This window comes from Terrapene carolina, unplaced genomic scaffold, assembly GCF_002925995.2.
Source record: "Terrapene carolina triunguis isolate 2854851 unplaced genomic scaffold, T_m_triunguis-2.0 Scaffold233, whole genome shotgun sequence".
In the NCBI taxonomy this organism is placed as follows: Eukaryota; Metazoa; Chordata; order Testudines; family Emydidae; genus Terrapene; species Terrapene triunguis.
Window position 1 is genome coordinate 6682040 of NW_020664584.1, and position 17323 is coordinate 6699362.

The 17323-nt window shown below is 40.5% G+C and overlaps 1 protein-coding gene across 1 annotated transcript in view; it reads right to left on the reverse strand.

Annotated features, from left to right (window-relative positions):
- Positions 1-4064: 4064 nt before the first annotated feature.
- Positions 4065-17323, reverse strand: part of ITCH (itchy E3 ubiquitin protein ligase) — a 114196-nt gene continuing 100937 nt past the window's right edge. Inside the window, 6 exon segments of the mRNA XM_026656790.1 lie at positions 4065-7192; positions 9692-9764; positions 10217-10313; positions 14679-14783; positions 15349-15469; positions 17202-17323. The exon segment at positions 17202-17323 is cut by the window's right edge and continues 22 nt beyond it. Coding sequence (XP_026512575.1) covers positions 7093-7192; positions 9692-9764; positions 10217-10313; positions 14679-14783; positions 15349-15469; positions 17202-17323 — 618 coding nt within the window. The 3' untranslated portion in view covers positions 4065-7092.

Genomic DNA, 17323 nt, shown 5'->3' on the forward strand with positions numbered 1-17323 from the left:
GCATTGAGACAGGTGCTCCATCCTTGGGCGCATCTTCAAAATGTCTGTTTTGAGCCCGACGAAGGCTTAGTTGGGCCCTGGATCTGCTGGGGGATGGGAAGGCTTATGCCTGCCATTCCTACCCCTGCACCTGTAAAAATCCTGCCTTGGCCGAGGATACGGGCGCGGTTGGGGCGGTTGGGGCTTAAAAGGCTTTTGTTGGGTTGCCGCGGTATGCATAGCCAAAGATTTCACTGTCGCCCTGGAGTCTTTGAGGTTATGCAGTCTGGAGTCAGTCTGTTCGGCAAACAGGCCCACCCCCTCAAGGTGTAGGTCTTGCATAGTTTGTTGAACCTTGGGCGGGAGCCCTGAAGCCTGCAGTAATGAACTACTCCACGTAGCTATCCCTGAGGACAAGGTGTGCGCTGCCGAGTCCGCAGCATCCAGTGAGGCCTGTAAAGAGGTCCATGCCACTGCCTTGCCCTCCTCGACTATCGCTCCAAACTCCTCCCTGGACTCTGCTGGTACCAGCTCCCTAAAATTCAGCATTAAGTTCCAGGAGTTAAAACTGTACCTGCTCAGGATTGGCTAATCCTGAGTTGCAAGCCCCCATGGAGTAAACTTTGCATCCGAATAAATCCAGGCACTTGGTGTCCTTAGATTTAGATGCTGGGAATTGCTGACCCTACCCCTCTCTCTCATTTACTGCCAACACTACCAACGAGCAAGGCTGTGGGCATCTGAACAGGTAGTTGAACCCCTTGGAGGGCATGAAGTACTTCCTCTCCACACCCTTAGCGGTGGAAGGGATGGAGGCCAGGGTCTGCCAAATGGTCTTTGCATTGGCTTGTATAGTTTTGATGAGAGGTAGAGAGACCCTGGACGGTCCTGCTGGTGCCAGGATGTCCACCATAGGGTCCTCTGACTCTACCTCCTCAGCCTGCAGGTTCATATTCCGTGCCACCCTGAGCAGGAGTTCCTGGCGAGCACAACTATCTATAGAGGGTGGTCCCAAGACGGAGGTGCCCACCACCGCCTCATCTGGGGAGGATGACGAGGATGCTATTGGGGGAACTGGGTCCTCCAGACCCTCTTGGTCCTCGGGGACCTCCTGCCCCGCCTCTAGCTCCGTGCCAGCCACTCCAGGGTCTGGCTCAGGAACTGGGGTGGGTTTCAGAGGAGGTGGTGCACCCGCCGACTCCTCTGCACCCCTAGGGGTGGGGCAACTGGCCACTGCCACTGAGACCTTGGACTGGGCACCCTGGGCCTGGTGGTACATCCATGGGGTCCAAAATGGCCACTGTGCTGGCCCGTGCCACTGCGCAGGCCATGGCCCTGCACCGATGTCAGGTCTCTCCCGTGCTGGGGCCACTGTGAATATTTGAACCCTGTCTCAGAGTCCGAAGATGGGGACCGGGACCGCCATGGTGCCACAACCTGGAACAGTCCCACTAGAGGGGTCTGCACAGAGAGCTGGAACGGTGCCGATACAAATGGTGCAGAGATCGGGACCTACTGTGCGAAGGTGATCAGAACTAACTGAACAACTGTAAAATACAAACAGTCCGAAAGAGAAGCTAGGGAAAAGTGGAGAGCTTGCAAAGCAAGACACCACAGTTCCAACGACCGTCACTGGCGGTAAGAAGGAACTGAGGCGGTGCCGGGTCGGCAGGGTCATATATTGAGCGTCATGGAGGCACCACTCCAGGGGGCTCCACAGCCGACCCAACGGGTGCTGCTAGGGGAAAAACGTTCCAATGACTGTGCACGTGGCATGCACACACCTAATTGGAATCGATATGAGCAATCACGCGAAGAATCTCATTATCCGATCAGCCCAGAAGTGCAGTGCTAAATCATAGCAAAGAATGTAATTACATAGCTAATTGAAATTAGACTAATTAGACTGAATCAAATTAATTAGTTGCCATCTCTAGTGCAGGCTAATGCACCTCATTCCTGGACTGCAACACCCCTCTCCTATTGCAATCTTGCATGTCTTCATCTTCACACCTCATCCCATATGTACTTGGTCTGCCACACCCTTGGTATTCTGGTCTTGGGTCACTCCTGAGGAGACTCAATTGTGCCATTTTTATACCAAACCAGGTGGTTATGTGCAAGAAAAACAAAAAAGGGCAACTAGACCCATTAAAACAATTTTTTTTCCCACTTCATTTTTATAAATAAAGAACTAAGGAGCAGAGGCTTCATCACAGAAACATCAGCAAAATCTCATGTCATGGCAAATCTTGAAAAAGATGAGGGCTGCATCTAAGGCCCTGTCTACATTACAAAAGTAACCAAGTTTAAATACAGATTAGTACTATAAACTCTGGCTGTGGTCCCACTGGGAGACTGAGATTCAACCGTGGGGAGATTCTTACATTAAAGCTCTGTTCCTTAGTAGATTTTTCCCCCCTCCTGTCCACACAGGCAAGAAGAAATTATGAACAGTTGGATCACAATCATATTTCACCTTGGTTACTTCTGTAGTGTAGAGCCCAGGTGTACAACAGCTCATTTAATCCTAACCCCCCCCCCAATGCCTTTCCTCTTCCCTCCGAGCTGTCCAGTGACCCAGACCTTGCTTCTTCGGACCACTATTCTCACTATGCTCTAGGCATGGGATCCAGGTGTAGCACTAAACTTTAAATAAAATCCCTAAAAGTCAGGACATTGGTTTCATCACAGCCACATATCCCATCATAAGACCCGCAATAATATAATCACCCTGCTGAGTTTCTCTGAGATTAACAATGGCAGAACTGTTCATAGAAGTGAACTGCCAACAAACCAACCTTACAGCTAAAGGGAACATGCAATTACAAACGCAAGTTTCATATCAGGAAAGGAAATGATGACAGGAAGACCAGTTCTTGAAGTACTTTTATAAAAGTATTTAACTTTGAGATTCTTTTACAGTTACCTGAGTATTTGAAATTACAAGTTCAAGGAAAATTCAACAATGGAATTTCAGTACAGTACTTTACAATCCAGTGCTGATGATCCTAGTGCATATACTAGTTCACTAGAGCACATATTCACACACTCTGATTCTGAAAGAAAATGAAAAGCCACCACACACACAAAAACAGGAAGGGGGGCTGGAGATACCAACAGAGTGGAAGATGTTTAGATTACAAATCCAGTGCAGAGTGTTAGGAAAACATGAAGCAAATAAATGGTGAGTTATACCCTGGAGTTATACACCAGTTTGCTTTTTTGCCATATATTAAAAACTGCAATATATTTGTCACAAATTATTTTTTCTTTTACACAAATCAACTGGATAAATTAAAAAAAAAATTATATATATATAAAAATATAAATATAATTTTATACTTAGGGCCCTACCAAATTCATGGCCATGACAAAAACCCGTCATGGACTCTGAAATCTTGTCTCCCTAACCCCTCTCTCTCTCCTCCCCCCCGGTGAAATTTGGTCTTTTTATGTGCTTGTACCTTATACTAAAGGGATTTCACAGGTGAGACCAATGTTTCTCAAATTGGGGGTCCTGACCCAAAAGGGAGTTGCAGGGAGTCACAAGGTTATTTTAGGGGGGTTGCTGTATTGCCACCCTTACTTCTGCGCTGCCTTCAGAGCTGGGCGGCCACAGAGCGGTGGCTGTTGGCCAGGTGCCCAGCTCCGAAGGCAGCGCTCCGCAAGCAGCAGTGCAGAAGTAAGGGTGGCAATACCATACCATGCCACCGTTACTTCTCTGCTGCTGCCTTCAGAGCTGGGTGGCTGGAGCGTGGTGTCTGCTGACTGAGGGCCCAGCTCTGCAGGCAGCAGTGCAGAAGCAAGCGTAGCAATACCATACCAGGCCATCCTTACTTCTGCCCTACTGCTGGCAGCGGCTCTGTCTACATAGACAAGTTCCCGGCCAGCAGCTGCTGCTCTCCAACTGCCCAGGTCTGAAGGCAGCGCCGCCACCAACAGCAGCAGCACAGAAGTAAGGGTAGCATTACCGCAACCCCCTCTACAATAACCTTGCGACCACCCCACAACTCCTTTTTGGGTCAGCCCCTTACAATTACAACACCGTGAAATTTCAGATTTAAATAGCTGAAATAATGAAATTTACGATTTTAAAAATCCTATGACCGTGAAATTTACCAAAATGGACCATGAATTTGGTAGGGCCCTATTTATACTGCAGCAAATTTAAGTAATGATCCTTTTACGACATATTTCATTAATATGTTAACATTTTCTGAACTGCCCAGAAATATTAGACTGTGTTAGCCGTAAGATCAGTGGATCAAAATTGTTATGGGAAAATTAACATTTTCATAAAGCAAAATCCCAAATAGAGTTATGGTAAATCTTGTGTAACTGGATCCACTGACATTCTCACATGCATACAGTAGAGACAAAGTGTCAGTTTCCTGCAATTTACAGGCTGCTAAATCAACGTAAGAAAGGCATATACATGTTCATTGATCTCTACCGAAGATCGGAGTCAAAATTCACTCTACCCATCATGCGGTATGCCAAATTGTGTGCTTATGCACATGATGTTTTCCCCAGGTCCCCATAAAGAGCAGAAGAGTGCATTAATTGCTCATATTAATTCCTTTTTATTTCAACATAACATGCTGTAAAAAATTAACAGATTTGTTACCATTTACAATGCTTACAAAGCAAAATGTATTTTAAAAGCAATTTTTAGTTCTGTTTTCAGAAATATTGCTAATTTAACACTTACTATAAACCTATTTTTAAATGTTAACATTTTGGCCAAAATTCAATATTTCATTTTACATATTCATTTTTCAGTGAAGTATTCCCTATTTGCAATATTTTAACATGACTTCTCGTGCTTGGGATATCCAGCCCCCTTTCTCCCTCCCTAATACAGCAGTAAAGACATATAAACATGCCATTTAAATTAAAGGAAGAAATGGAGTAAGTGAGACCCCAGACTGCAAAAATATATACAAGCATTTACCTTTTTCCTGAACTAAACATTTCAACCATAAAAATATTAAACAGCCGCACCCTATAGAACTAGGGCTATGGCTATTTCAATTATAACTATTCTTTATTTTAAAAATATAGGGCAGAAAGCCTTTTGGGTGATATTTATACATTAATATTTCTAGGTCTCTACATGATTCATGAATCATTATGCAGAACACAAAAACTTTTTTCCATAGCTTAATCTTGCATTATCTCACTTAATCTAATCTCGCTCTTGTAAATATGTTAGCTAGCTAGGCTTCATTATAAGAATTAACAGAAAATATTTATCAGGCTTTTGTTCTATGAGCCATATGTTGTAAGATATCCATCGGATGTTTTGGGAGTTGGCAGACATTCCTCCAGGTAAGCTAGTCAGTTCACTTCTCATCCACCAGGGAAAAGATAAAAGTGGATCAATTTCTCTAAAACCAGCAACATGTTTACATGCATTTCTTGGACTATGCATGGCAAAGAAAGTAAAAACACTACAGAGGTCTAAGCCATTCCCCCTTCTTACAAGCACATGCTGAGGAACAACTGATCCCTTTGCATGACCTGGCACAGAAAAGCCCTCACAATAAATGTTAGGAAACATTTTCTTCCGAGATGGAAGTTCAATTGGACAGTACCCATCTGTCCTCTTCCAGCTCTAATATTAGAAGCCTTCCAAAGGGCACTGTGACAGTGGCAGGTATGCATTAACATGCACTACTGCCATTTCAAGTGTCATCTCTCTTCCCATAGTTAGAAACTCATCCCATTGAAGTTTAACCATCTGGAGGGAGGAATGCCAGGGAGAGAGCTGACCATATACAGAAAGTGCATTAATTCCAAAAGAGGAAGTATAATGTAAAATACTATTGTATGCTGCTAGAGAATTGTAATACTAACAGATTATAACAGGAAATGAAAGGTGTTATCCGTCCAAATCAGAAAGAAAACACACTACAGAAGTTACTGCTCAGAAGCAACTCAGGGTTGAGTTAGTCTGAACACATTAGTTCTAACCTCTACGGAGTTACTGAATTTAGTGATATAGCAACATTTGGAAGTCTGCAATCCTTGACTAAGCTTTCTAGCACCGACTGTCTCTTAGCCAATTATAGTACATCAGTTCTCCACTAAGATTATAAGCAAGGCTGCTTTATAGCCATGTTTTAGAATCCAGTTACATGCTATACCTCTTCCCGACAACTGGATAAAATCTAAGAACTATTTGATTGGGCACTTAATAGCAACATCAAGTCTACTTTCCATTAACTCATTTGACAAGAAACATCAGTTTGCAAATGTATTCAGTGCATTTACTTGCAATCCCAGGTGGTCTCGTCTTTTGCAAAATGAGTGTTGAAGTACCACAGTGTTAATATTGTATCTGACGTTAAGTGTGTGTATTATATGGAAATGGATCAAAATTCTTCTGAGATAGGAGAGGGCGCTCAAACATAGCAACAACCTCAGACAGGTTATCATGTCAGAATTAACAGGATTTAAAAAAAAAACAAAAACAAAGCTATACTCTGGACATGTGCAGTAGTTCTACACCCTCTTAGCAATTATCTGAATCAAGATGAAATGTGAAAAAGCTCCAGGAGGGGAAAAAAAACCCAAACAGTCAGGCCACACTTGAGTAAGAAACAACAGCACAAGCAATGGATTTGCTCGTAGTACCCAGAGGCTAGTTACAAGCTGGCTCTAATAACACTGTTGTAAAGAGGCTTATGAGGATGCTGCAGCATTGCAGCTACCAATGGACTTCCCAGTGCATCAGTAGCAAAAGAAATGCTACTAAAAAGGAAAGGCAAAGACTAGTTTTTAAAAAAACTGTCATTAAGGAGGACACATTCTAATTAATGAAGAGTGAAACAAAGCAGAGCCGAGAGCTGTATTAAATCTCTAGTTAGGTCAGGAATCATTTCTAGACGAATAATTTGCTGATTTGATTTCTGGAAGGGCTCTGTAGAAATCCAGAGTTAGTGGGGGTAAAGTCTCAGGATAACATCCATTTACTTACACACTAGTAATTGTTTAAATAAATCCTAGTCAAGTTTACTTTACAATGAGATGTGCAACAAGCAGAGGAAGTGAAGAACGTACATCACACAAGTTCATGTTCTTCAGGGTGCAAATTCACACATGTGATTACTCTTGCCCAAATCCTTCTGTTTCTTCAATTGCAAATAATAATTTTTCCTTCAACTGCTCATAACTCTTGTAGGGTGGCAGGTCCAAGCGATTGAAACTGAAAATAAAAATTAAACAACTTCTAAAAAAGAATGAAAAACAAATCAAAACACAACAAAAACAATCATTTTACTAACAGATGCACCTTGAACATAAATCCAGGGTACTCAAGTCCCCACTATCCAGAGTAGAAATCACACTTATTACACAGCTATTTATTTTATATTTAGATGGAGAAAGAAAAAAATCCAGATAGCCTGGGTCTACACATTTTCAAAAGGTGACCAGTGATTTCAGATGCCTCTATTTTTGGGTGCAAATCTTGACACACTTGAAAGAGACTGGATTTCCAGAAGTCTGGTGCACTTATCCTCTGAAAATCAGATCCCTTTAAAGTGTTAAGCTAGGCACCCAAAATCATTAGTCACTTTTAAAAGTGTATGCCCTGGAAATATTACTCTACTGAAAACTACTTATTTTCCCCCCTGAGAAAAATGAAAATGGCTGAAGGAATGAGTCTACCAAAGACAGAGTAAGTTGCCTCTTTTCTCTTTTTATTTTTTTAAGTCAAAGGGGAATTTTTCTAATATAAAATGCATTGTGATTGATGGAATGAGACCAGATTAATGCTGACTTTTTTGGAAGTAAGTTTATATACAATTTTTAAATTAAGTTAGACAATAGCCATGTATTCTAGTTGTGCAGCTGTAGAATTTGCAGTGACAACTACCCCTTGCCACAGTATATTTGTCTGAGTTTAAACTTTCATTTAAATACATTTTTGTGAAAATAACCTTGAAAATGTGAATCACGTATAAAAGAGAAGCAGTATTCCCCCTCAATTTGCAGACAGCAGCTTTGTGAGGTTTCAATTGACCTTTCTCTCAATGATATGTCGATTCTAAAATTGGCATCTATATGTTTCAATGTCAACACTCAACTATTTCACTGCTAACCATTTTAGCAGGAATATAAAGCTAAAATGCTTACCCAATCCCAAACTGCCTACCCATGCCTTCACAGGTGGAGAATTTAATGCCATAACAAACAGATACTCATGATTTATTCACAATATTTTTTAAAAAATTTAATGAAGCTGACATAGAATTTTCAGTATGCTGTACCACAATGCCACAGAATATGGGGACCGTACTGTACATTAAAGACGGGTTCTGGTTGTTGAAAGGTTCAAGTTATTTTGGAGTGAATAAGGGCAGGATTCTAACAATATACAATAATCAACTAAACTTTAAAGTCATGAGAAATTTGAGCTTCTCTTGATGCAGGAAGGAACAAATTTAGTATGTTAAAATGGCAACAGTCAGACTTTGTTGGCATTCAGTCATCTTTGCATAAGATTTACCACAGTAGAAAACAAATTCCCACAGGGACCCTTGCAGCTTTCGAAACTGGCAATTAATTGAGACATTCCTTTGGCCAGATGTTTATGTAACCCACACTAACAGCATGACTCTGTCTCCTGATAGTGACTGCACCACATAGACAGAGTTATGGGTCCTTGCCTCTGTGCTAACAGATTTTATCCTTTAACTCAAGCAGTAGAAGCTCACACTTTTAGATCTGGAGGTTGGGGGTTCAATGACTGCAGATGACTTACCCAAGGATATTCTTACAGAAGACAGCTGGCTGTGAGCGAAGATTAAAGCTTTATTTATAGAAAGTGCAGTTACAAGGGAAGAAATTGCTATATAAGAAACAACTTGAAGTCAGAGTTACAGCTATGCATAATTTCTGACTATCCTGGCTCCATTTTTTGTGTCAATACTTTATTTTTACTGAAACACCCATCTCAGCTGCAGAACACTAGTCCAATGTATCCCCCTTACCACACTCCAAAAAGCAGTCTCTATCATTTGTGCCTTCCCTGTCATACTCCAAAGCATTAATAAATTTCATGCAATATAAATACTTGGCTCCTAACATGTCCATCAAAATATGCCAAGAACCAAATTATAAACTGGGGCACAACCAGTGACAGAAGAAATGCTATATATCTGAATCTAGCTGTAGAAGAAAAATAACTAGGATTGTGTGATGCTCATCAGTTCCTTTTACAGGCAGTTCCACTTTTGCAGAGGGCATTGTTTGCTACAGCTGGCCAGAAAAACAAGTGGAGGGCAATAAAAAATGTAAATCAAGTTAAAAAAAAAAAAAAAAAAAATGCCGATTACCCACCGGAAACAAATATGTGGATCACTACGGTTTAGAGTAAGAACTATAAAATTGTTTTGGCACTACACTAAACTACGATTCAGTTCAAAATGATTATCCATACTTATTTAGGGCCTGACTCCAAAAGGTCCTGGGCATTCTCCACTTTAGCTAAAGCAAATGTAGGATTTGCAGAATACAAGTGATTATGGTTGTAAAGCAGATTCCAGGCCAAAGTTAATTTTTGTTTGTAATCTCTGGACCCCTAGATATTTCTGAGCATCAGAATGTTGCTATATTAACCCTTGCTAAAATATTAAAGTAGTCTATCAGTAACAAAGGATTATTAGAAGGACAATAATATTCTAATCTAATGAGTACTCACCAAGTATGACTTCTAGGTAACCAGTTTTCTTTTCCAACTTTTTCAATACAAAACTTTTGGGGTCCATTGCTCCCTGCAATAAAAACCAAGTATTTTAAAGTGATTCTCATGCCAGTTACAAATATGGGTAAGTGTGGGATATAGCTCCTTTCCTTAATGCAGTAGATAATATACTACACATCAAATCTGAAGCACCTCAGAAAGACAAGATTATCTTTACTGGCGATAGAAGAATAAAGAAGTGTGCCTCCAATCACTCATCTCCAGCCAGATCAAACCATTTACATGGTGAAATGCACAAATTTAAAAGAAATGGTTTTGAAGGAAGTCTGGGATCACTTGAGATCAGTGTATGTTTTTTTCCACCCGGTCATGGTTGAAATATAATGGGGAATTATGAGAATAGCTAGTGAAATGTATTTGGTTTGATTCATTACAAAAAGAAGCTGTTCATAAACAATCACAAAATACAGTTTTGTCCTTTTCAAAAATGAGCTAATACATTAGAAGGATTATTCTGCATACCCATGAGGTCAGCAAATCCTCCAACTGGTAATCTGCATGTTCCTGTAACAAACTGCAATAGTCGCATTCTCTTCTCATTATCTATTTCTTTCACAAACTGAAAGGGAATAAATATAAAACAGATATGTAGGTGTACCTTCTACACACAATTATTTTCACAAAGAACATCAATGACCATAAATTAACCAATTAGTTATATTACTGTGAAAAGCCTCTGGAGCAGTAATAGTTTGCATTAATAAAGTATCTCTCAGCACCTTACAAAGTTAGGGAAGCATTATCATCCCCATTTCACAAATAAGGCATTGAATAGAGAGGTTAAATTGCTTGCCCAAAAGAACATGAGTTAGGTGAAGAGGAACATGAAGTTACATATTATGTTACATTTAAGTTATTTGGTTTCTTTATTCAGAATGAAGAACATGGGTTTCTGTCTGCATAAGTGACTATCAGAATTTTCTTTGGAGTGCATCAAGATAGCTCCTAATTATTTTTATTTTAGGAAAGACAGAAAATAAGTTTCTGAATAATATTCTAAAATACTATCTGTCCAAGAGGTGATCATTTAATACAACACTGTTCTAATCTCCATTTTTGAACGTCAGACTCTCAGTATCCAACATTTGACATAGAATCATAGAACTGGAAGGGACCTCGAGAGGTCATCTAGTCCAGGACCCCGCACTCAAGGCAGGACTAAGTATGGTCTAGACCATCCCTGACAGGTGTTTGTTCAACCTGCTCTTACAAATCCCCAATGATGGAGATTCCACAACCTCCCTAGGCAATTTATTCCAGTGCTTAACCACTCTGACAGTTGGGACGTTTTTGTTAATGTCCAACCTAAACCGCCCTTGCTGCAATTTAGGCCCATTGCTTCTTGTCCTATCCTCAGGTTAAGAAGAACAATTTTTCTCCCTCCTCCTTGTAACAACCTTTTATATACTTGAAAATTGTTATATCCCTCTCAGTTCTCTCTTCTCCAGACTAAACAACCCCAATTTTTTAAATCTTCCCTCATATGTCATGTTTTCTAGATCTTTAATCATTTTTATTGCTCTTCTCTGGACTTTCTCCAATTTGTCCACACCTTTCCTGAAATATGGCGCCCAGAACTGGACACAATACTACAGTTGAGGCCTAATCAGAATGGAGTAGAGCAGAAGAATTACTTCTTGTGTCTTACTTACAATACTCCTGCTAATACATCCCAGCATGATGTTTGCTTTTTTTGCAACAGTGTTACACTGTTGACTCATATTTAGCTTGTGATCCACTATGACCCCCAGATCCCTTTCCGCAGTACTCCTTCCTAGGCAGTCATTTCCCATTTTGTATGTGTGCAACTGATTGTTCCTTTCTAAGTGGAGTAGTTTGCACTGAATTTCAACCTATTTACTGCTAATGTCTGGCTGGAGGTTGCCTTTCTACTGGTATAACGGAACATATCCTTCCTGGGAAATATATTCCCATTTTGGTGGCAGTATTAATATTAGGGGAGGAGGGAAGAGAGTAGAATGTAATTTTGATAACAGAAAAATTATGCTCAAGTTGGATAACTAAGCTGTACTGCCTATTGCCAACAGCCAAACATCTAGTTCTCCAAGCGTCATGGCAGTCATAAGGGAATTAATGTCTCCAGCACCTGCAGGAGAATATGTATTTCCAGGCTTGCTGTATGCAGGGACTGATAGTAGCATCACTAATGCTGTCTCCATTTCAGATTCACAATTTGTAATAAAGCCCTGGGGAGGCAGAGGGACAGCTGGGCAGGATACTGGAATCCCTTTAGTGCTTTGGGGTTCAGAATTGTTAGTAGTGCCAGTCACTAGCTGCCCCTACAAGGCAGGTTTTAACAGGGTTCCTCAATTTAGGAGGAAACAAGCCTCTCTGATCTTAGGTCCACTCCAGCAGAAGTTGTGGAATGCTTTATCATAAAGCTGAAAACCATCAGCATTGCTAGGACAACTACTTCTTCGCACCTTATGGCCATTTCTTTCTTTTAGCAGGTAGCATGTTTTCCTGATCTGTGTAGGGCTTTATTAATAAGACACATGATAGAAGGGTGGGCTTTGCTGCAAGTTCTTAGAGAGAAAGACCACTTACTTTCTCGTAACTCTTGTTCTCTGAGTTGTGTTGCATATGTCCATTACACTGTAGGCACCAGCACTGGTGCTGGAGAATTTTCCTTAGCAGTACCCATTGGGCAGCCTTGCCCACTGCTCAGCTCCTCGGAGGGCGGGAAGGGCGGAGAAGCCTTATCCCTCTCCAGTTCCTTTGCACGAGAGCCCAGTGGTACTCTGATGCACTGGGGTGGGAGGGTGGGCCATGTAACAGACACATGCAACGCATTCGAAAAACAGCAGTTACAAGAAGGTCAGTAACTGCTTTTTCTTCTTTGAGTGCTTACATATGTCCATGATATTGTAAGTGACTCCCAAGCTGTTACTTCAGGAGGTGGGGCCCCGAGTCTCATCAGAAGAGGGACTGTAAGACTGCCTTGCCTACGTCTGCATCTTCCCTTGAAGCAACAGTCTGAATGTCTGGTAAAAGTACAGACCGAGGACCATCACTGTGGCGCCATCTAAAAAGCCAGGAGTGCATGTAGATAGAACTGCTCAAATCCTGGGATGGAACCTGGTATTTTCATTTTGCTTGTTTGGCCACTGGAGAATGGAGGAAGGTGTCAGCCAGATCATTTTGTCTGGCTGCATGATAGCCTAACAAAGAACGAACACACTGAATCAGACTAATGATCCATCTATCCCAGTATCCTGTATTCTGTCAGTGGCCAATGCCAGGTGCTTCAGAGGGAACGAACAGAACAGGCAATTGAATGATCCATCCCGTCGTCCACTCCCAGCTTCTGGTAGTCAGAGGCTAGGGACACTCAGAGCATGGGGTTGCATCCCTGACCATCTTGACAAATAGCCATTGATGGACCTATTCTCCATGAACTTGTCTAATTTGTTTTTGAATGCCATTATAGTTTTAGCCTTCGCAATATCCCCTGGCAATGAGTTCCACAGGTTGACTGTGTTGTGTGAAGAAGTACTTCCTTTTGTTTATTTTAAACCTGCTGCTTAATAATTTCATTGGGTGACCCCAAGTTCTTGTGTTATGTGAAGGGGTAAACAACACTTCCTTATTCACTTTCTCCACAGCATTCATGATTTTATAGACCTCTATCATATCCCCCCTTAGTTGTCTCTTTCCTAAGCTGAACAGCCAGTCTTTTTAATCTCTCTTCATATGGAAGCTGTTCCATCCCCCTAATCCAGTGGTCCCCAAACCAGGGGTTCGTGAACCTCTGGGGGTTCACAAAATGTTACAGGGGGTTCTTGGGGAAAAAAATCCCTAATGGCAGACACAGCTGTCCCTAGGGACCCCGGGCAGCACGGGGCCAGCAGCCCGGAGCCCCTGGACTTCCAAGAGCTAAGCAGATCAAAGCCAGCATATCTATCACACTGAAGAGATTTAAACTTCAAGACTCCTTATAAAAAAGGGAGGTGGGTATTTTTTGCTGTTTTTAAAATTATTATGAAGAACAAGTTTAAGCTTTGTTGTAACGTGCGTTGTTTGCCTGGACTACTCAAGACCTGAATGCTTGTGTAGGAGGAACTCTGAGTTGGCTTCTTAAATACCTTCATGCTGTTTCAAATCTGATACTCCTTGATGAAACATAGGAGCCTTGTCTTATAACAGGCTTATTCAAAGTGATACAAGCTACGAAAGTGAGATCTTGGAAGAGTGTTGCCGTTTTCATAATGTAATAAAAATACTGTAATGATAAATAATAGTTTATACTAAATAGTGGGTAATAAGCATGTCATAAAAACAAATTTTATATTTCCAAGATCACTGCTTTTATAATTTATACTCAGGTAAAGGAGAAAATCCCTGGAAATACTCATTTTTAGGAGGGGGTTCGCGAGACTTGACATTTTAGTGAAAGGGGTTCACAGGTTGTTAAAGTTTGGGAACCACTGCCCTAATCAAATTTGTTGCCCTTCTTTATACCTTTTCCAATTCTAATATATCTTTTTTTTTAGATGGGGTGACCAGAATTGCATGTAGTACTTAAGTTGTGGGTGTACCATGGATTTATATGGTGGCATTAGGATATTTACTGTCTTCTTATCCATTCCTTTCCCAATGGTTCCTAACATTCTGTTAGCTTCTTTGATTGCCACTGCACATTGAGCAGTTGTTTTCAGAGAGCTAACCATGACTCCAAGATCTCTTTCTTGAGTGGTAACAGTTAATTTAGACTTCATCATTTTGAACGTATAGTTGGGATTATGTTTTCCAATGTGCATTACTTTGCACAAATACAGTGGCACTGGACCTATTATGGTAGCACAGACTTGTTTTGTGATTTTGGTTTTTGCTCATCATGCTGTAGCACCACCCCTTCTGTAATTCTTACTTTTAAAAAATAAAGGAAAAATCAACCACAAACCTGCCAAAACCACATAATCTGTTTGCTCGTCCTGGTGTAGTGCCGATAGATGGTGTGTCTCTGCCAGTCATTCAAGTCAATCTCTTGCATTCCACATAAAAGCACCTTTTTTGGGGGGGGAAATATAGAGGTATAAGCTAATATTTTGTTTCAATGGCTTCTATATGGTGGCAGCAAAGGACATCTGTCCTTGCACTTGGAAACACCTACTATGACTGTATATTCACTTTTTATTTTATTTTCAAGTAGCTGCTTGGTTCCACCAATTAATAAGCAGTAATGCTGGGGACCTCACGGACACAGAGCTTTATTCAGACCTGCTATAGGAAAGGGTAATCACTGATTATGAAGAAACCAGCTAGAATGGGATAATCTTCCCTAATGAAAAGATGAATAACTGCTTGTTTTTGAACCTCAGATAAAGAGCTCAGTTAAAAGAAATATTAAATATGACTACTGAGTGTGAACCATAACACTGCTCTCTTCTGTGTATATAACTTTTCCATATTTTTGTTTTTAAATAAAAAATGTTTAGGAAAAATTTTCACCACTAACCAACAGTTTCTTCAACAATCACACAGCTGTTTTGCAAATTGAGGGCTGGACTCCCACTGAGTCTTGTTAACTTTAACATCAACTGTGCCTACCCATACCCAAATAAGTCCCTCACCTCTAGTTCCTTGGCATCAAAGTACTGCAAGTACTGCTGTGGAAGAATTTCATTGAAGCCTTCAAAGAAAGCTTGTGTCTGTTCTTCAACACCTCGGGAGAGTCTCCATTCTGCTACCAGCCTGGAAAAGGAAAAAGATAAGGTAATCTGTCATTTAAACTGTCCCATGCTGCCCAGATCCACATTTCTTTTGTTAGCCTATTTTGTGATGAACTGTGAACTATGTTAAAAAATATTATGGAAAGTTCTGAAGACAAAACACCACTTAATTTGTAACTGTACCTCAATACAGTGTAAACCAGCTTTAAAGTGAAGTTAAAACCTTCTATTTCTGACCATTCCGCTAAGAACTAGCTTACACAATCAAAGAGGAGGCAGTATCTATCCAGTGATTATACTAATGAGTGCACAGCAGTCCCTAGGTATTTGAGAAAAAAAAAATAGATGTATTTTTGTCCAATATTCTCCCCAGAAATCTCAGTCATTAACCATGAAAAGGTAAAAACTAGGTCAAGTTGAACTGGTGAAGATAATGAGGACTGCTAGCTTACCAAGAAACGACTATGTCCATTTGGAAAGTTCCATATTTGTGTCTGTTAATCATGAAACTTTGCTCTGTGGCAGAAATTCCACTCTCCATAAATAAAAGGGTGAAAAGCAGGCAGGAGACCCGGAGAACCTGAACCCAGGGAGAAGCAGATATTATGCTGAATTCAAGCCTAACCTGTCAGGAGAATTGGAGTCTAGAGGAAAGAAGGCTAATTTCTGGTATCAATCCTAGCAACTCAGGAGACAAAGCAGGATACAGAGAAAGAGACAGAAAATTGGGAGTGCAATAGGAATCCACGCTTTACCTGGGCTGATGGAAGCTAGAAGAGAAGGTTCCCCCCCCCCCCCCCCAGATTCTATTCAGGGGGTTTTCTATTATTATTATCTTCCAAAATATAAAAGTGTTCCCTATCTAATGTGTTACCCTTTGTGTGACCTAGTGTTATTTATTTAGAAATGTTCAATACAGTTTGACACTTTGTCACAGCTCATTCATGTAATTATACCAAGACCTGCCAACCAACAGTAATCTTAATAGAATAAATCATTTAGAAATTAAAAAAATGAGATTCAGTTTATTCTGTGCCTCCAATACCCATTATTAGTGTAAGGTGTTCATACTGCAGCAAATACGGAGGAACTGACTTTAATATTAACAAGTTTATTTGGCCCATACATTCCTGCATTCCCTTTGCTAGTATTCAAGATAACAGTGTCTTTTTTTTTAAATAAAAGATCCCTCCCACCCAACACAGCTTCAGAATGTTCCTGTAGTGAAGTCAATCTCATATTTATGACACCACAGTGTTTTCCAGGCCTATGACTGTGACATCACAAAATAAGCATTTTGATTGCACTGCACATGCAGCTAACAGACAACCAGCTGAGAACAGAACTTTTAAACATATTTTTTGATAAACAGACAATAAGAAAGAAACATTAAAAAACACGGGAGATGTAAACAAATGTTTTAAATCTGACAGTAGAAAAGTGGTAGCTAGTATCTCAGTGGACTCTGAAATGGTTTATAATCGGACATTCAGATTTTTGACTATCAGAGCATATTGGACATTAAGCTTGAACATCTTCAGTACAAGCGTGGTTCTTCAGCTTCTTTTAAAAGTCACTCTTCAGAAATGACATCCAAAACAGTCACTTGCTGCTAATAGTATCAGTTACTCATTGAAAGTATTTCTGTGGCGCTTTAAATTATGTAACTAGATAAATTCAACTCTTGCTTGAATTAGGGAAAGAAACAGATGGAGGTAAAGGAATAGATAAAAAAAACCCTCATTTGTTCTTACCTAATATATTCTTCTTTATTTTCTTCTGTGACCAGAATGTTGCTACCATTAGGTTTCAAATCATGGCTCTTTATTTCACCTAGAATTTCTTTATCCACTGAGAAATACATTTCCAAGCCACA